The sequence below is a fragment of the Sapajus apella genome, unplaced genomic scaffold (assembly GCF_009761245.1).
Source record: "Sapajus apella isolate SASKATOON/1434 unplaced genomic scaffold, GSC_monkey_1.0 scaffold90, whole genome shotgun sequence".
NCBI lineage: Eukaryota > Metazoa > Chordata > Mammalia > Primates > Cebidae > Sapajus > Sapajus apella.
In genome coordinates, this window is record NW_022437030.1 from 6,756,938 (window position 1) to 6,777,096 (window position 20,159).

The window sequence follows — 20,159 nt, forward strand, 5'->3', positions numbered from 1 at the left end:
TGACATTTATAGAACACCCTCTAACAAATTGAGTGTGGAGAGAACATTTACCAAGATAGACTACATTCCGGACCATAAAACAAGTGTCAATACATGTTAACGGGTTGAAATAATGTGTTTTCGCTGATCACAGTGGCATTAACTCAGAAATCAATGAAAGATACCTAGAAAGTCCACCAGTTTTTGGAAACTATATATTTCTTTTGGTCAAAGAAAGCACAAGAGATATTAAAAGTATTTTGAACTAAATGAAAATTCAAAATATTAAAATTTGTGGGATGTAGCTAAAACACTGCTAAGAGAGAAATACATAGCACTAAACACCTATGTTAGAAAAGAAAAAAGGTCTCAAATTAGTGACCTAAAGTTTCAACTTAAAGTAGAAAGAGTGTAGAACTCACTGACATGGAAAACTGAAAAGTAGGGAAAAACCGAGGCAAACAAAAGCTAGGTTGTTTTTTGGGACTAGGCGCTGTGGCTCATGCCTGTAATCTCAGCACTTTGGGAGGCTGAGTCGGGTGGATTGCCTGAGCTCAGGAGTTCGAGACCAGCCTGGGTAACGTGGCAAGACCTTGTCTCTACTTTAAAAAAAAAAAAAAAAAAAAAAAAAAAGGCATGGTGCTGCACACCTGTGGTCCCAGCTAATCGGGAGGATGAAGTGGAAGGGTGGCTTGAGCCCAGCTGGTTGAGTCTACGGTGAGCCATGCTTACATCACTGAACTCCAGCCTGAGTGACAGAATGAGACCATCTCAAAACAAAAACAACAACAAAAAAAAACATCTAGGTTTTTTTGGAGAAGATTTCGAAAATTGTTCCTTCTATGTACAGACTAATCAGGAAAATGAAATGACACATTACCAATATACATTAAAAGTATAATGAAAGAAAAAGAACAACATAATCCCAGCCAGGTGTGGTGGCTTATGCCTGTAATCCCAGCACTTTGGGAGACCAAGGCAGGAGGATCCTTGAGCCCAGGAGTTCAAAACTAGCCTGGGCAACGCAGCAAGACCTTGTCTCTGCCGCACCCCCCCCCCCAAAAAAAAAAAGCCAGCTGTAGTGGGGTTGGTGTGGTGGGGTGGGGTGGGGTGTGCCTGTAGTCCCAGCTACTTGGAAGGCTGCAATGGGAGGGTCGCTAGAGCCTGGGCAGAGAGGCTGCAGTGAGCTGTGATGGCACCCCTGTACTCCAGCCTGGGTAACAGAGTGAGACCCTGTTTCAAAAAAGATGTTAAAGAACAACTTAATGCCAATATGTGACGATGAGCATGAAATGGACAAATTCTTGAAAGACATAAACTAATAAAACTCAAGTAGTAGTAGTCTCAATAGCCCCATATCTATTAAAGAAATTAATTTGTGGTTAAAAAACCTCCTGTCAGAGAAAGCTGTAGGCCCAGATGGCTTCACTGGTAAATGCTACCAAACATTTGAGGAAGAAATAATGCCAATTCTATAGAAACTCTTCCAGAAAGAGAAGGTGATAAATCATCTTAGTATTTGAAGGAAAGTATCTGACAAAATCCAACATTCATTAATACAAAAACTCTCAAGGAACTTCAACTTGGTAAACATTTACCAAAAGCACCTACAGATATCATACTTAATGGTGAATGACTGAATGCCTTGCCCCTATGATCAGTAACAAAGCAACGATGTCTACTCTCACTACCCCTATTCACCATGTAACCAGAGAGCCCAGCATGTAAAATAAGACAAGAAAAAGAAGCCATACAGCCTGGATTGTCAACACAGAAAAATCACGAAGAATCCACAGAAAGTTACTGGAACTAGTAAGGGAGGTTATGTGATTAATATACAAAAAATCAAATGTATTTCTATATACTAGCAGTGAACAATCGGAAGTAAAATAAAAAATTGAAAACCATAATAACACTTAAAAATTACTTAGGGTTAAGTATGATAAAAGCTATGTATAAAAGACATCTATCCTGAAAACTATGGTGAGAGAAATTATAGTCTGAGAAAATAGAGAAACATGTTCATGATATTGAATGAAAATGGTATCTTATTTTCTAGTTCATGGAAGATAAAACAGTGGTTTTTCTCCTAATTGATCTATAATTTCAATCCAATTTCAGTCAAAATCCAAACATTTATATAAACTGATTCTAAAATTTATAATTTACAAGGCAAAGGAACTCAAAAAGCTAAAATAATTCAAAGTTGAAGGATTCACACTAATTACAAAGCTACACAAAATATCTGTATTATACCACCACAGTATCAAGACAGTAATGTTGGTAAAAGAATAGACACAGAGATCAATAGAACAGAACAGAGTCCAGAAATAGACCACATGTATATGGTAAACTGGTTTTCAACAAAGGGGCAAAGGCAATTTGGTAAAGGATAGCTTTTTCAACAGATGGTGCTGGAATGACTGGATATGCGTATACCATAATAATAGTAAATTTGCACCCATACCTTGCACCATATACAAAAACTAAAAGCCACATAAATGTAAAATCTCAAACTAGAAAACTTCTAGAAGACAACATAGAAAATCTTGGTGAACACGTTTTATGGGAAAACGTTATATACAATATATACAACATCAAAAGCACAATCCATAAAATACTGTTAGAATAGATTTTATCAAAACTGACAATTTCTGCTCTTTGAGACACTGTTAAGAGAATAAAAATACCATCCATAGACTACGAGAAAATCTGTACAAGTTGCATATCTGATGAAGCATTTGTGTATCTATGGTATCTAAAGAATTCTCAAAATTCAGTGGGAAAACCACCACATGCAAAAGTCAGCAAAAGATTTGAACACACTTCACCTGTTACATGCCTGTTAGTTTAGAATGGCTAAAATCTAAACAATGACAAATCAAAAGTTCTGGCAACAATGTGGAGCAATTTTATATACTGCTGGTGTGAATGCAAAATGGCATCACCACTGTGGAAAGCTGTCAGTTTCTTAAACATACCATTAGCATACAACCAGCAATCTCATTCTGAGGTATTTACCCAAATGAAATGGAAGCTCTTTAGACAAAACCATGTACATGACTGTTTATAGTGACTTTCTTCCTAATTGCCAAAAAGTGGGAAATAACCCAGCTGTCCTTTGGCTGGTGAATGGATAAGTAAGCCTGCGGTGCATGCAGACAATGGACTGTTACTTTGCAATAAAAAGGAACTGGTACGTTCAGTGTAGATAAGTCTCAAATACATGAACGCTAAGTGAAAGACTGGATTTAGTAGGCTACTTAGTATAGGATTCCATTTCTGTAATATTCTGGAAAAGGCAAAACTGTATGGACAGGTACATCAGTGGTGGTTTGGGGTAGGCTGACTACAAGGGAGTATGAGGGAATTTTTCAGAGGAAAGCAACTGTTTTATGACTGTAGGTATTTCTAGCACGGAATTGGGAGTCTGTCCAGTAAAATGATAGCAATTATTAGACTGTTGGTTGGAGAAATATTTGTCATCTTAATAGGTGAGAGCTGAGACCTCGGGGGAGAATGTTACAAAGCAAGAAGTAGCTTATCTCTAGAACCAAACTATAGTGTACTAACATTTATACTACTCTGAGAAAAGAATCATCAAATACCATGCAAGATGGGTTAAGATGAAGACTGATCCTTAGTGATACTTGACAGCAATGTCAGTGTATTGGTGCAACTTGTTGAAAAATAAGTTATGGTAGCATTGCTTAGAGTAATAATAGGGGATTAGCCTATAATACAGACATACAAGAGAAGCATATACAGAAGTTGAAGAGATGTTACAGATCCATACATACTGACAGAGGAAGGTGAAAGACAATGTTGACTGAAAAAAATATTCCAAATGGTACACAAAATATACCGTTATTTACTAAAAAAAAACAAAAACAAAAACAAAACCCCACTTAATATACTGTATTACATTTCTAATGACTACATTCCTAGAAAGAAGGATACATACTAGACTGGTTTGTTCAGTGGATTAACAGTAATAGTAGCTGTGTCTCTGGGAATTGGGTGAAGATAAGAAGTCTAGGTGTATTCTATTTGAAATTGTTTTGGAATAAGAATTTATTCCTGTTTAAACTATAGTGTATGTGATATATAAAACATCATGTATACATAAATTTTATATACATAATTACCAATGCATATTGTGCTACATTATGATATACAATTATACATTGTAATACAATGTATAGATTATACACAATTAACAATGTATACAGTAAACAGTGTAAGAAATATTCAAGCAAATGGGACACTGCAGAGACAGCAAATGCAGACCAGACTCCTAGGAAGGCAGAAAGGGGGCTAGAAGAGAAAAGGCTGAAGGAAAGCTTAAGATTTTGTGGCCAAGTGCAGTGGCTCATGCCTGTTACCCCAGCACATTGGGAGGCTAAAGCAGGAGGATTGCTTGAGCCCAAGAGTTCAAGACCAGCTTGGGCAACACAGTGCAACCCCATTTCTATTGTTAATATATATATATTTTTTTAAATGAAACCCTTGTGAAGGTACATCTGTTGATAATAAAGAACACTGATTTTTTTTAAAACCTCCAAAATGTTTACTAAAGTAATAAAAAGTGTTAAAATTGTAAATAAATATATAAAAATAATAAAAATTCAAGTGTCATGAATAAAATATGTCTGGGACGTGCTTTAAAATAGTCTGGGGGATGGAAGTGAATGAGTATAAATCAAATAAGGCTGGCGAAACGTCTGAAATAGAGGAGTAGGCATGTGAGGGTGCATTATGCTTTCTTCTCTATTTTGTATGTTTGCAATTTCCTATAATGTAGGTCTGTGAATTTGCTTAGTATGCTTTCTGTAAGGAAACATGGATGAAGCAGAACATGAAAAAGAATTTTAACCAACAGACTACCAGAAAAAAAACAGACTACCAAAAAATAATTTTTAGGGCCCTAAGGAACTGAATGCTAACGGCACTGTACAGCCAGCCAGTCTTTCTGGCACTCTGGCAGTGTCTTTCTCAATTGCAGCTCCTCATCTGAGCCACTGCCCAGAAAATAATTTGAGTAACTTTCCTCAGATCTCCCAAAGATGATATATAGCTAACTAGTACCATTCTAGATTTTACTAATTTATTACCTACAATGGATGCCTTAGGGAATTAAGGTCTACTTTTCTAGTGAAATCCCAGTTGAGGATGCCTGCTAAAAAATGAGTAACATTAGACTGAAGAAAGGGAATACTGTATAAAATTGTACTTTTTTTTTTTTTTTTTTAATTGAGACGGAGTTTCGCTCGTTACCCAGGCTGCAGTGGAGTGCAATGGCGTGATCTCGGCTCACCGTAACCTCCACCTCCTGGGTTCAGGCAATTCTCCTGCCTCAGCCTCCTTAGTAGCTGCGATTACAGGCACGTGCCACCATGCCCAGCTAATTTTTTGTATTTTTAGTAGAGACGGGGTTTCACCATGTTGACCAGAATGGTCTCGATTTCTTGACCTCGCGATCCACCCGCCTCGGCCTCCCAAAGTGCTGGGATTACAGGCTTGAGTCACTGTGCCCGGCCAAAAATTGTACTTTTTTAAAAAAGAGAAAAAGGTATGTGTTTAAGTGACTATCACATAGCAATGTAATGCTACATAATTATTGTAAAAAAAAAATCGCAAATTTGTGAACTCACAAATGATAGAAATGTATAGGTCAAATGCACCTGTGGAGGAGCTTGTTAAAAATAGAACTATTCAGTCACTTCTCCGATAGCCATCCGCCTCGGCCAGCTGAAGAGTGAAGTTGGCAGCTTATGTAACTTAGTGATTCTTTTCTCTTTATTTAAAAAATTTTTTTCTTTAAGTCAAATACCTGTTTCTTTAAGTCAAATACACTTATAAATGGTGTGTTTCTTTTGTGTATAGATGTGTTCAAACTCTTCCAGGTAAACTATTTAACTCATTTGAGAGTGTTCGACTTAATACTGAGCTGTGTGTATTTGCATTTTAAAATTTTTGTATCTTTTTCCACCATAGAGACTGAGAGAAATTAATAGTATGATACGCACAGGAGAAACGCCAACTAAAAAGAGAGGAATTCTTTTGGAAGATGGAAGTGAATCACCTGCAAAAAGAATTTGCCCAGAAAATCATTCTGCCTTATTACGCCGTCTCCAAGATGTAGCTAATGACCGTGGTTCCCACTGAGGTTAGTCTCTTGTATTGAAACTCTTCACAAAATCTGTTTAGCAGCAGCACCTTTAATGCATCTAGACTATGGAGCTTTTTTTCTTAATCCAGCTGATCAATTACAGCCTGTTAGTAACATAAGGGGACATTTTGGTGAGAAATGGGACTTAACTCCTTCCACCAGTATCCTTAGGATATTTTAATTCATCCCAGCTGCCTTTTTTCCCCCCTACCATTCAGTGATTACTGTCAAGGCTGCTTAGAATCCAAACTTTGACTCTGACAAAGCTCTTTTAAAGTTCTGCAAGAGAACGACGGGCACTCAAATGTGAGCATAGGAGGCTTCTGTTGACATACTCCGACAGAAGAACCGTGTTTCAAGTTCACTCCTACCTGTTTTGTGGTCAGCTATAGTCCTCATGAAAAGCAAAACAAAAATTAGGTATTCTGTCCTAAAACACTTGGTAGGAGCGTGTGGTTTTTGCATTCCTGAAATAGAAGAAAGGAGAGCGCACCCAGGTGGTTTCCCTTTGTGCACGTCTTCCCTCTCCCCATTCGGTGTGGTGCAGTGTGAAAAGTGCTTGATTGTTGGGTGTGCAATGTCTGAGTGAACCTGTATAAGTGGCGGCACTTTAGGGCAGTAAAATGCATGATTTTGTAACCCAGATTTTGCTGTATATTTGTGATAGCACTTTCTACAATGTGAACTTTGTTAAGTACAAAACTTCCAGGCTAAACATCCAATATTTTCTTTAATGCTTTTGTACTTTTTTAAACTGTTAAAGCCTCTATGGCCACCTTTTTGGGAGTATGTTTTAAATTCTCCAGTTTTTTTTGTTATATAGGAATCAACCAGCTAAGAAAAGACTTTAAATCAAGTTGAATTGAGGCAATTAATATGAAAAATTATGACCTCTGCCTTTTGGAGGGAGTTATCTAAAAGATATGTCTATTGAGGTGATATATTTTAAAATATTTTTGGGTGTTCCTGGCAGTTTAAAAAAATTGGTTGGAGAATTTAGGTTTTTATTAGTACATAGTACCATTTATACAAATTAGAAAATGTTATTTAACAGCTGTTGAATTATCTATACATACCTTTATTAATCACTATTGTTCCAGCAGTTTTCAAGTCAAATTAATAATCTTATTAGGGAGAAAATTCAATTGTAAATTGAATCAGTATAAACAAAGTTACTAGGTAACTTCATATTGCTCTGAGAAAAATATGGAACTTAACACTGTTCAATTAGAATAGTGTTCTGCAAAAATATTTATAAAACCTCTCAAGATACTTACTGCTACTGTAATTTTATATGAAGATAAGTGTATTTTTCAATAAAGCATTTATAAATTAGCTTTTGTTTGGTTATATTGAGAAAAGGGTAGTTTCTTGCATAAATGGCAAAGAACAATCATTTATTGGTTTATTTTGTCTCTACTAAACACATTAGTCATTCGTCATTTAAATATCTGACTTCATTAGAAACCATTTTAACACTTTTTCTTCCTCCTGCCATAAAAATACAGTGAGTAATTTGTTTAAAAAACAACACAACACTAGGAACAAGTGTTCTGGTTTCTTCTCACTCAACTAAAGACATTTCTCAGTGATTTCAGTTTATAAATCAGTAAGACAGTGCAGGCTATAAATCAGTGCAGGCTGAAGACTTGAGATTCAAATGATCTTCCACTTAAAAGTGCTGAGCTATGGAACCTGCTCTCTCTATATCTCGCCATTTCCCAACATATATACAACTGAAACCACTGATTTACAAACTATTAAGTAGTGCTGAATTCTGTCTGCTCTATTAGTTTAAATGAATGCAACTTACCTTTAGCATTATATTCAGAAAAATACTTAAGCCTCAAGGTCCCCAATAATTTGGAGTACTGAACTAGATAACCACCCTAAGACACTTCTGACAGAAGTAACGCATTACTTAGAGAGAGGTTTCCAAAACCTGCTGTTAGAACCTATGCATAGATGGAAAACACTGGCAGTCAGTCATCGTTCACACAGCTTTACTCTTGAGGCAGTCCTCTGCCATTGGTCAGCTTGAACTAGGCCAGAGTCCAGCAGGAAAGTGCATGGTGCACCAGATTCACCATCTCTTAAGTCGCCACTGTTTTCTCTTCTTTACTGAAAGGCTGTACTGAGCCAGGCTTTACCCATGACAGGCCAGCAACATGAACACTTTTATTGTGCTGTTCCTCAGGCTTCTTCTAGGCACAATCAAAACAGATATTAAAAAAATGACTGATGAGATTTCAGCACTGTACAAACTTGTTTCTCAAAAAAGTTACTTGTATGTAACAAGCAGTGTCCAATGAAGACATTTTATCCACTTACTTTCTGAGTCAGCATCTTTTCTCTGGCTTCATCATGTACAGAAGGATTCCATGGAGAAAAGCTTAAGGAAGAGAAAAGTATTTAAAAACTATGTGTTGGGTCACTAAATTTTAAAACATTCATTTTGCAGTAATTAAGCTTTAAGCCAATTCCCCAACTTAATAAAGAACAGTACATTTTTGTTGTCAACATGTATTTTTTAGATATTATCTAATTAATTTTCTCACATAACTATCCCTCATACCTGGATGATCTCATTTAAGCCTCACATCAACCCCTAAAGTACTATTATTTGAAAGATTAAGAAAGGAAAGCAGGGTAAAATTAATTTCTCTGGGTTACCAGAGCTAAAAAGTACAAAAGCCAAATAGTCCATCTGCTGACTCCAAGCTCTGATTTTAATTTTTTTTGAGATGGAGTCTAGTTCTGTCACCCAGGCTGGAGTACAGCAGTGTGATCTCGGCTCACTCTCAGCCTCCACCTCCTAGATTCAAGCCATTCCCCTGCTTCAGCCTCACTGGGACTACAGGCACAAACCACCATGTCCAGCTAATTTTTGTATTTTTAGTAGAGATGGGGTTTGGTCATGTTGGTCAGATTGGTCTCAAACTCCTGACCTCATGATCTGCCCACCTTGGCTTCCCAAGTACTGGAATTACAGGCATAAGCCACCATGCCTGGCCATGAGTCCAAGCTCTTAACAGCTATACTCCACTGCCTTCCCAAGCAGTACCAATGTTGCCAAAGAGCAAGATCACCAATTCATCCATTCCCAATACTCTTCCAGATGCTGTTCCCTAATGTCATAGTGCCATTCTCACGCTATTCAGTTTTCCTCCTTTTACCACATCTGAATGTCTATGAGGGTGTGGCAGTTTAAGAGGGGCTCCAGCTAACACTGCCAGCTGAAGAGTCCTGACATGTGAATGAATAAGTGTATCACAAGGATCTCTGGGAAACCAAAGTCACCAGAGAACAAGCTGTCAGCACAGTCTGTCAGTTGTAAAGCTTTCTGTTTAAGGGAAGAGCCCCTGAGGCATCAGAAATTGAGTTGGCACCAAGTTACAAAGGTTGCAGGTTAACGGCTTATGCATTTGCCTTTTAAATATCCATTCCGAGACCACCTGAAGAAAGGAAGCAGCGTACTGGAAAGGACAGCGGACAGTTATTTGGGGGCTGCACCACTTACCTAATTGCATAGGGGTCTTCTATTTTAGGCTGGTCAAACAAACGAGCAGTGCACACCTTAACGCTGTCAACAACTTTACTTTTAAAAAGCTGAATATCTTTTTCATACCTGTGTTAAAAATTTAAACCAAAAAGTTACCAACTTATTCTACTTCACTGCATCTTCAAATTTATTTTAAATAACAGAGCAAATGTTACATACAGTACTGCAGCCTCTGGGTTCAGGGGGCTTGCTGTATCAATCTTATAGAAAACTCTCCTTGCATACATTAATACCTGCCAAATATGATTATGGTTCCGCCTAAAGGGAAACATGGCGTGATTACTGAGGCTTCTTCTTGCTGTATCACATCACTGAAAGAAACACTTCCTTTACTTACCTCCATTTTGCAAATGCTCTCTTCACATCCAGCTCACCTGAGGTGGGATCAACTAGCGGGTGAAAGACGGGAATATCAAACACCAAACGCTGTATTTAAATAGAGACATGTCCTTTAATGGAAGCAGTGGCACTTATGAGACCCATTGAAATCGTGATAAAAAGAGCTTCAGAACAGGGCAGTCACGTTAAAGCTAAAGAGCTGCTTCAAAAGGGACACTTAACTACTTCTGCCATGTTCCTGAAAAACTAAATTTTGCAACGAAGTGGAGAAAACTCCCTCTCCCTCCACTAGAGCCTGAGGATCACCATTCACCTGGTGAGTGCTAAGGACAGCAGCCAGCCTCCCTTGCAGACTCTGAGCAGAGAAACAAAGCTCAAGGCGGAGGATGGCATGCCGGAAGCTGCTGCAAAGCACACAAGTCCCCCCAAACAACTACTGGGTAGATAAATCATAAAGGTACCAGGTCAGGAAAAGAACCAGGAAAGCTGAAAGCCCTTTCCGCCCTCCTCGCTGATCCACAAAAGAAGCCAGACTGTGTCTCCAACTTACTGGACAGTCACCATCTGGATAGTTATCAGGGATGTAAACCGTGAACTTAAATACGCCATCTTGGTAAAGTCCATGCCGTATGAATATTACTCCAAACCACACTGTAGGAAAAAATAAAACCATTAGGCCTAAATTTGTGTGGGAGGAACTAAATGTGCTATAAATTAAGAGTGAATCCTCATCTTACTTAATGCAGAGCGGTAAGATGGCTGCACATAGACACCCGGTAGCTTCTGCTTCACAACCAAGGTACTATAACAAAAGCAGAATGATTAACTGGTGTGGATACAACTGACATATGCAGATCAAACCACCCCATATTCACTTCGAGACAATGAATGTCCCCTCAAGGGGCAACTGATGCCCAAACCCTGCAGGCCAAGTTCTCACAATCTCTCACCTGACACGGAGCCCTGGCCCTGACAGCTGCCCACTACAGGCTTCACAGCAGCTGCTCAGAGCAATGAGCGGGCCAGCAGCCGTCCCACAGTAAGAACTTAAGCCAAACAGGGATAAGTGAAGAATCAAGTTTTCCTCCCAGACATCTGCTCTTCCAAAACATCATTTTGGAAACCAGCCTATTGGCAATTCTGAATAATGCAACCTGAAGTAAGTTCTGTACATTTGAGGTCAATGAGAGTATTTGTAAAATGATACTTTTGTGACCATGGATGATCATTCAAAACTTTAAAAATACAACTTTAGGTAAATTAAGGTTTCTTGGAATTGGATCAAAGTTGTTATTTTACATTTTAATCACAAGATCCTTCGGCAGAGGGCAGTGTTCAGCTTGCAGTGCTGCCTGGGGAGGGCAGGTATCCTTGCGAAGCTCTCATACGCTCTCCCCTGAAATTGACCCCCAACGCAGACACCTGCACTCTTGGGGCCTTGCCAGGGAATGGGAAACGGTGCTGAAAACAAGGAACAACAGGTGTACTGAGACAACGGCTACACTGGTTCTTCTGGGACCTAGTTACCACCCACAACCATTCTGGTCTGTTCCTTGCAACTATGAGCCTAAAGAGGTAAGGCTGAGACCATACCTTGAAAAGAACAAATTTTACCTAGGGTCTTAAACCACATTAACCTGCCAATCCTGGATTTTATCAAGAACGATTTTATCAGGACTTAGTTTATCATTTTTATTACCTACTTGCCATTCACTTATTTTTAATCATTTTTGAGTTATTCTCTAGTCCATTTTTAAGTTGCTAAAATTCAGCATGTCAATATTAACATGGCTGGCAGATGTATCTACTTTGCCAGAAAAGGCAGTTCTGTGTTCTAATACAGATTTAATCACCACAATAGAGGCCTGTTCAACTCACTGCCCAGCCTGAAACACAAGGCCTCCATTATAGAGCCAAAGGGGCCATTGCTACCAAATCACACCCAGCCAGTCATCCTGGGGCCTCACACCCTCTGACCATTACAACATTAATACATTGAGGGAGGAGTCAAGGATGCTTTTTTTTTTTTTTTTTTTTTTTGGACAACAACAACAAAAAAAAAGGTCTTGTAGGCTGAGCTCCGTGGCTCACACCTGTAATCCCAGCACTTTGGGAAGCTGAGGCAGGCAGATTACTTGAGGTCAGGAGTTTGAGACCAGCCTGGCCAAAATGGCAAAAACCTGTCTCTACTGAAAATGCAAAAATTGGCTGGGCATGGTGGCGCACACCTGTAGTCCCAGCTACTCCAGAGGCTGACGCTGGAGAAACGCTTGCACCCAGGAGGTGGAGGCTACGGTGAGCTGAGACTGCGCCACTGCACCCCAGCCTAGGCAACATGTGAGACTCCATCTCAAAAAAAAAAGAAAAAAAGATGAGGACTTGCTATATGGCCTAGGCTTATCTTACATTCCAGAGCTCAAGTGATCCTCCCACCTCAGCCTCCTAAGTAGCTGGGACTATAGGCCCACAGCTGGGAAATTTTTTATTTCTTTTAGAGACAGGGGGTCACTCTGTTGCCCAGCCTGGTCTTAAACTTTTGGGCTCCAGTGTTCCTCCTGCTTCAGTCTCCCAAGTAGCTGGGATTATAGGCATGAGTCACTGTGCCTGGCTCAAGGATGCTTTTAAAATAACCGTATACACAGGAATTTTTAAATGATGGAAATTAAGAATTCTCCAAACTTTGTGCCCTTTTAACAAAGTCTCAAATGAAATGCTATCTGCATCTGCGGTGCTGGAGCCCCCGTGTGTGCCACGCACCGTGGGTTGGCTGCCAGCACTCTGCACCCTGTACAGCTCCTTGCACTCCACAACCAGGTTCAAGTACAGCCCAGGTGCTGACCTCGGTGACCAGTCAGCATCTTCCTTACATGGAGCCCACTTGTCTCTTCCCTAGAATTGTTAAGTCCTGCCTTTGGGGGTCATACAGAATAATTCAGATCCTTCCTTGTGACAGACCTTCAAATATATGAAGACAACTTTAATATGTGCTTAAGTTTTCTCTTCTCCAAGAAAACTTCTCCAGTTCCTTCTACTGTTAATCCCTAAGGTATGGCTTCCTGGTCCCTCCCTGCTAGGCCTTCTCCATCTGTCAGGAGGCCACCTACAAGGCGACAACCAATGGAGAACCATCCTCCAGATGGGTCTCACTCAAGAAGGCAGAGACAACCACTCTCCCACTGTCCAACTCTAGAAAAACCTCTTCAGGAGGCAAATTCCTCACTTCATATAAATGAAGACCGATTTACTAAGTTCCTGGTCTACTGTAGGTTCTTAATAAACCTTAGTCTCTTCCTTTTCTTACTCTTCAAAACCGACACGGAAATTAAAGTACCCTCTGCCTTTAAATCTTATTCACCCAAGCTCTCAATGAGAATCTTTGAGAGAGGATATTTTTATAACTCTACTTAGGTCTTGGTTAAGAAAGATTCTATCACCAGCAGTAGCCTCCATATTTATTAAGGCTGATGTTGGAGAGGGACAGGTTTGGGCTTTGAGATTAAATGACAGCCCTCTACTGCGTCCATCGGAATAAACTTCAGTCTTCACCTTAAAGGATCACTCCTAACTTAACCAAATAGTTTGTTTAAGAACTTACAATTCTGCAAGAAGCGAGTATTCCAGGTAGAAGGGTCCATAGGATGCATGCGTGCCATTTGTTGACTGTGCTGCTGGGGCAGGAGATGTAGGCTTAGTTATGGGCAAAGCATTCTTGGGAATAGAAGGCAGCTGTTTCTTTGGTGCACTTCGTGGAGGACTGGTTTTCACGTCCCCTGTTAATGTCTTCTCTTCACCTTCAGATCGCTATACAAGATGAAGTTGTAAGAGTATCTGTTAGGATGATTCTTAAATCACAAGAGTACATCATTAGCTCCATGGCCTAAAAGCTGGAATTACTCCTTTATAAGGACATTCTAACGCCATAACCAAGATGACTAGAAAGTCCTTTGGGCAGGCAGGTCACATAAAGACAAAGCTGAAGCAAGACCAAAGCATTAGAGAAAACTCTTTCGTATAGGGAAACTCATCCTATATGGATGATACAGTCACTGTGTACAGGATTAACTGAAACACAGAGAGAAATGGTTTCTCCTAGTGGCCCCAAAAAGAGGGCAAGGGATTACTAAGCAATTAGACAACTGCACAAGGCTAGAAAAGTCCCCCTGCACTTAGATGCTATAGGAGGTTAGGTCTAAGAAGCTCAAAGTAGTGTGGATGACTGAAATTAGTCACTGCCTGTTAGCACTTGGGTTAGAAACAAAGAATGAAGCTATTCTCACTTGCTTGGGTCTGATTTTGATCTTGTCCCTACTGGGTATGTTTTGACATTTCAAATATCACCAGCATAAACCGTCATCCTTAGTCAAAGACAAAGGTCAGCATGAGTCAGAGACTAAACTACCTTCTCACAGGTACTTCCTTGGCACAAGTACAATCAAAGGCTGTTTAATTAGCTATATAAAAAAGTGTATCATATGCATAGCCCCAGTGATGGGTGCACCTAAAGGCCCTGACTTCAGCACAATGCAATGTGCCAGTGTGGCAAAACTGCACTTGTACGCCATTACTATCTATCTACAAGTGAGGAAGAGATGTATATCATATACATACACAAAAAAGTAATAGTGGTGTTTGTTCTCTTAGAGATGAGATTATGGTTATTTTAATTTTCTTGTTAATTTAATTTTCTTGTTTATTTAACCTTTCCTAAAATAAAAATATATTTTTAAAAAAATCATTTTATTTAGAAAAATTAGTGCCCCTCAAGTCTGATTTAATAATATTAGACTAGCCTTTCCCAGAGCTGTTCTAACCATAGAACCTTGAAGTTTAGCAGAAACTACAATGTCACAAATATCATCATGTGTAAATATAACCTAAATAATCTTAGAATTGTGATGACCAGAACGATTTGTATTTGAGATGCAATCGCAGTCTCAGAAACAGACTTTAATCAATAAAATAATTATGTTTCAAGAGTAAACCCTTAACTAGAAAACCCAGGTAATTTTGTCAAGATTACAGGTGACCGTGACAGATTACTTTCGCCTTCATTCTGACCCTGTTTTCAGACGCAGAAGCAAATAGGTTTCCTTACTGAATTTATCAACTTTACCTACTTTGCGTACAGAGCTTGTAGACATGCTCCAGAAAGGGTTCATAACGTGTATTCCAAACAAAGAAATTCAGTGGTGTGTCATCAAAATCTTCTGTCTTCAGCATTCACTTTACCTTAAAACAAGACGGGAAAACATAGAAACATGCCGATACCAACAGTTAAGACTTTTTTTTTTTTTTTTTTAAGATGGAGTCTTGCTCTGTCACTCAGGCTGGAGTGCACTGGCGCGATTGCTTGGCTCACTGCAACCTCCGCCTTCTGGATTCAAGTGATTCTTCTGCCTCAGCCTCCTGAGTAGCTGGGATTACAGGTGGCTGCCACCACGCCTGGCTAATTTTTCTATTTTTAGTAGAGACAGGGTTTCACCATGTTGACCAGGCTGGTCTCCAACTCCTGACCTCAAGTGATCCGCCCACCTCAGCCTCCCAAAGTGCTAGGATTACAGGCGTGAACCACCATGCCCGGCCAACAGTTAAGAATTCGGAAATGATGAATAACTAAATCGGATACCCTAGATATACAATATAATGTTATATAACAAAGAGTTATAAAAACCTAGGAAAGAGTCTTCAGGCATCTTCTGAAATAGTTTCCTTCTATACCATCTTCCTTTTCTGGCTCTAATTTATTTCACACCTTTAAATGTTTATAAGAATCTGTGCACCAGGTCCCCTGGCCAGGAATCAGATTACTCAGTGACACAGATGCGCTTTGGTGCCAGAAATTCAAAAGATATAGACAACAGTTGCAGCATTTAAAAGGAAAACCAGATTCAGAATGCACTGTACCCACATACACAAAAGCTGTATCACTGTTCCCACGGTTATGGGAACAAACAATAAAGATCTAAGGAGGCTGAATTAAAAGCTGCCTCAACTCACTTGAGTACAAAATGATTCCTCCAGCAAAGTGTTAGCCAAAGAAATGAGAAAACAGGGAAGGCAGAGCACTTGTATGTCACTAAGATGATAAACGGGGTTACCTGAGTCCTGTCCGTACTATCCCCCAAGAAACTGCCTTTTACAACTTCGAAACATACAGAAACTGCAGGATCATGCACTTAAGGAACTGCCTAGCAATCCAGACAAATGCAACAGAGGCACACAAGAGACTGTTCACAAGTACAGATCTTCCAGGCGAAGCTTCAAGCCATGAATAAGAAAGCGTGTCTTCAAAGGTCACAAAGTCAGTGGGTCATTTACTAAAAATACAAAGAAGCAAAGGAAAAGCAGCCAAGCCCAGCTGTAAGAACAGCAACTTCTCTGCTCTGGTGATTTTCCCCAAGGCTCTGTTACCTTTAAAGCAGAGATCCTTCTCTGAATTCCTACTTGCACTAATCAAAAGGCTGAAGGCGAAAAGGGTCATAACTAAGTAACGTTTTCCTAATTTCTTAAGCAGATCATGAGCAAACCATGTACCGAATGTCCCCAATCAGCAATAATTTGCCTTCTGATGAACTTGTGATATCCAGGGACATATCCAACCCAGGTCATCCAAACCTTGCCAATGTCTGTGACTGCTGTTTTGTTTTCCATGAGAAAATGCCACCCAGTAATTAAATCAGAGGAATGAAGATCCTGGTTCTTCCACTAACATGGAAAACATCCAGTAAGTAACAACAGCTCTCCGAAAATCTGCCTTTAAAGGTGACACACTGAATACACTTAGGATATAAAAAATGTGCGGGGGCATGTTCCCGTTTGGCTCAAGGAAAGACACTAATTTTCAGATTCAGCAGTAATGTGCAATACCCCAATGTCCTCTAGGACACATCTGATTTAACACAGGGCCCCCATCCCTTGGGACACAGTGGTGCTCTCCACCATGTATATTTAATGGGATGGTGCAAACCTGTAGTCTCTCCCAGGTCTAACACGTTAGGATTCTCTGACTTTGCCTTTAAGAATCCAATACAATTTGTCCCCAGTTCTGCCTATCTTTAAGCAGGAGGTATTGTCTACTGCTGCCTCACTTTGCTATGGCTCTTTCAATCCAATGTTTCCAGCTGCAAAAGAATCACGAGAAACTGTAGCACACTTTTCAGGGTCTAGTCTTGGACAAGCACAGCATGACATATTCCGAGAGGAATGACATAGATGGAAGCAAGACATAGGTTACATTCTTGCCATTGGGAAACAATTTTAGAATTTCTGCTTATTTGGCCACGGCTACAGTCCTTTACATCAGCCAGCTGAGAAGTCTGGGTTTTCAGTCTGCGCGAATGATAGCGCAGGACAGAGCTAAAACGTGAGTGCTGCTGTTACTGTGTGTGTCACGGTGCACTCACATCACCCCGAATCAGACTTGAAATTCCACGTTAAGAGGCGACAGAGCAGGGGCCAGAAAAAGATGAAAATCGCCCGGACTAGGCTCGCTGGGGACAGCCGGGACCCGCGGCGGCATCGGACCGGCACCCTCGCCGCGGGCGGAAACCAGCCTCTGAGCACGCAGGGAATCTGGACAAACCTGTCTCGAGGTGATGCAAGACGGGGGCCCTGTCCTGGACTTGCAGCTAGTTCGAAGCTGGCCCGGGAATCCCACGCCCCTCCAGTGAGGGGCTCTGGGACTCGCCGACACCCCCTTAGCCAAGGCTCGGGTTCGGGACCCAGCCGGGGAGGGCGAGCACTGGCCGGGGCGAGCCAGGAGGGCCCGCCTCTCTCCCTCTGCCGGCCCGGCCCAGCTGGAGCCGCAGCCCCCAGCAGCAGTGCCCGGCTGTGAGGCGGCCAGCGCAGCAGGTGCCTGCAAACGCGCACAGGTGCCCGGCCCCGCCTCCATGTCCCAGCGCGGCCGCCGTCGCTGCCGAGCCGCAAGCGCCCAGTAGGACGGACAAATGCCAGGCCCGCGGAGGCTGGCGGCCAGATTTACGGATGCCTCAGCCCTCGCGTACCTACCACCGTACCGGGCAGTGCGTCTCACCCCGGTGCCTTCAATGCAGAGCTCTTGGCTGCCGAGCGCCGTCGCGGTACGACAGCATCTCCGGCCGCAGCGCCAGCCCAGCCCCAGCTTGATCCCCGCCCCGCCCCACCCTGCCCTGCCCTCGGCGCCGGGCTCCGCCCCCTGCCGCACGCCCCTGGGCCCAAGGCTTCCGCCTTGCCTCCTGGCGCCAACTGGCTCTCACACCTGCCCGTCAAGGACGTTTTTCCGGGGGCGCTGGGGAGATAGCACTCCGTCCTGCCAATCAAATCACTCCGGTTTGGGTGGGGCTGCAATTGATCCTCCCCTTACGTAACAGCTCCCGGAACGGCCTGTCAGTCTTGGAAATATCGGTCCCCCGAGGAGGGATGGGGCGGAGATAAACAAGCGCCGGGACACAATTGGCCAGGGCGTCCGCCAGTCACCATGGCGACCCACCCGGAGGTTTATGCGCTCAAGTCGCCGCGTAACCGCCTTGTGCCGGGGCTGGGGTGCAGTGGGGGCGTGCCGGGCCGCGCGACCGCTCGGTGGCTCCCGGCGCAGGGTCCTACTGCTTCGGGCAGTGCTGCAAGGCCCGAGGCCGCCACGTCGGGCCCACAGGGTCCCAGGGGTCAGAAGGACGCTTGGCGTGGCGTCAAGAAACGCCCGTTCTCTCCATCGGTGCAGGAGCTGAAGGCTGGAGCTGAAGGGAGTTCAGCTCCAAGTCGGCCCCGGGTACTAGCGCAGCCAGAGGAGCTTTGTGAACCTGTGCGTGCCGGCCCTACCTGCAGCATCCGAGTGGAGACTGGGGGCTGGGGACCAGGAATACACATTTGTCACGGGTTCTCTTGCTGATTCTGGCACACACTGAAGTTGTAGAACCTCTCCTATGGCAACGTAGTTCCTGGTCATTTTTCTTTTCTAATTTTACTATTTTTTTTAACTTACACGCTGTCAGTGGACCTCCTGTCTCCTTTCCCATGGAGGTCTCCCCAGCCGAATTCTGTGGCCACCAGCGGCTTTCTGTGCCTGTTTTTACCAATGATGCCTCTCCGTGGCTACTCCCTCCAATCTCGGCACTCCACTTCCACACTGCCGCGACAGCCCTCTCCCCGCAAGCCGCTGCCCCTTCTCTAGACACCAGAGGCACTGACCTGTCTCTGACACTACCTCAGTGTGTTAAACTCAGAAAAGAAGATGCATTCTCTGGCCAGATTGTTTGGTCCATTTTTGGTTGCCTCTGGGATTCCAGCAAGTGACTTACTAAAGGGCAGGAAGCCAAATACTCCTGATGTGAATCCCAAGGGTTGGTTCAGAAACCCAGCTTCCTCCCCCAGCTGAAAACACTTCTGAGCCACTTCCTTTTATCCACTTAGGGCACATTTAGGAATGTTATAATGCCTTTTAATATGAGTCTTAATACAGAAAGGCAGGCAAGAAAGAAATCCTTTCTTCAGGCCACAGGTGGTCTCCTGTGGCACCCCTGTGGCCCAATTCCTCTCATCTTCTTTGCAGCTTGTTCTCCTCTTCCAAGCTTTTTCTTCTGCTTTCATCCTTTCCCCAACCTTCAGTTTTCACCAAGAACTCACATAGGTATTTCTCCCGCTCACGTCTCTCCACTGAGCGTCCAGTGCATGTCAGCAACTGCCCACATGGCACCAGATGCCTTAAACACACACCAGCATCAGACTACACATGGCAGAAAAGCCATCTCAAACCGGCTCACTTCGCAAGGGGATTTCGCTCCATGGCAGGGTGGGCTCCAGAGGTGGTGCCCTGGTCTCAGGCTCTACTTTCCTTGCAGCCCCTGGAATTGCACCTTCAGGCTGGTAGCAAGATGGGTGCCATACTCCAAGCACGCCCAGGATTTCACAAAATTGAAAGTATCCCTTTCTGCCAGTGGTCCCTTTTGAGGTACATGAATGCCTTTCCCAGAAGCTCTGCAGAAGAAATGCCCGCAGGTTTCAGTGGCCAGAAGTAAGTCTCTGGGTCTCTGGCCGCTATGAAATCAGTCAATGGCAAGTGGAATGAGTCCGTCATGATCGGCTTGGGCTGAGATTGTCCCTGGATCTCTGCCTGGACTTTAGGCAGAGGAGAGC

General features: G+C 42.4%; 2 protein-coding genes across 10 annotated transcripts in view; one reads left to right on the plus strand and one right to left on the minus strand.

The window, feature by feature from the left end:
• RBL2 (RB transcriptional corepressor like 2) overlaps nucleotides 1-7,486 on the plus strand; it is a 55,101-nt gene extending 47,615 nt beyond the window's left edge. For all 4 annotated transcript variants that reach the window (XM_032255730.1, XM_032255733.1, XM_032255731.1 and 1 more), the window contains one exon: nucleotides 5,977-7,486. In XM_032255730.1, the coding sequence (XP_032111621.1) occupies nucleotides 5,977-6,147 (171 nt within the window). In that variant the 3' untranslated portion in view covers nucleotides 6,148-7,486. The remainder of the gene's footprint in view (nucleotides 1-5,976) is intronic.
• AKTIP (AKT interacting protein) lies at nucleotides 7,209-18,227 on the minus strand. Of its 6 annotated transcripts, none has more exons than XM_032255740.1 (10): nucleotides 18,056-18,227; nucleotides 15,170-15,281; nucleotides 13,648-13,853; nucleotides 10,790-10,854; nucleotides 10,603-10,703; nucleotides 10,051-10,139; nucleotides 9,873-9,971; nucleotides 9,672-9,779; nucleotides 8,483-8,543; nucleotides 7,209-8,352 (listed from the first exon to the last, which is right to left on the minus strand). In XM_032255740.1, exons 2-10 carry the CDS (start codon nucleotides 15,209-15,211, stop codon nucleotides 8,245-8,247), a joined length of 879 nt encoding a protein of 292 aa, XP_032111631.1. In that variant the 5' UTR covers nucleotides 15,212-15,281; nucleotides 18,056-18,227; the 3' UTR covers nucleotides 7,209-8,244. The 6 variants fall into 6 exon arrangements, with proteins under 6 accessions (XP_032111631.1, XP_032111626.1, XP_032111627.1 ...); XM_032255735.1 differs by having other exon boundaries at nucleotides 7,209-8,355; nucleotides 18,060-18,198; XM_032255736.1 differs by having other exon boundaries at nucleotides 7,209-8,355; nucleotides 18,056-18,198.
• Nucleotides 18,228-20,159: the final 1,932 nt, after the last annotated feature.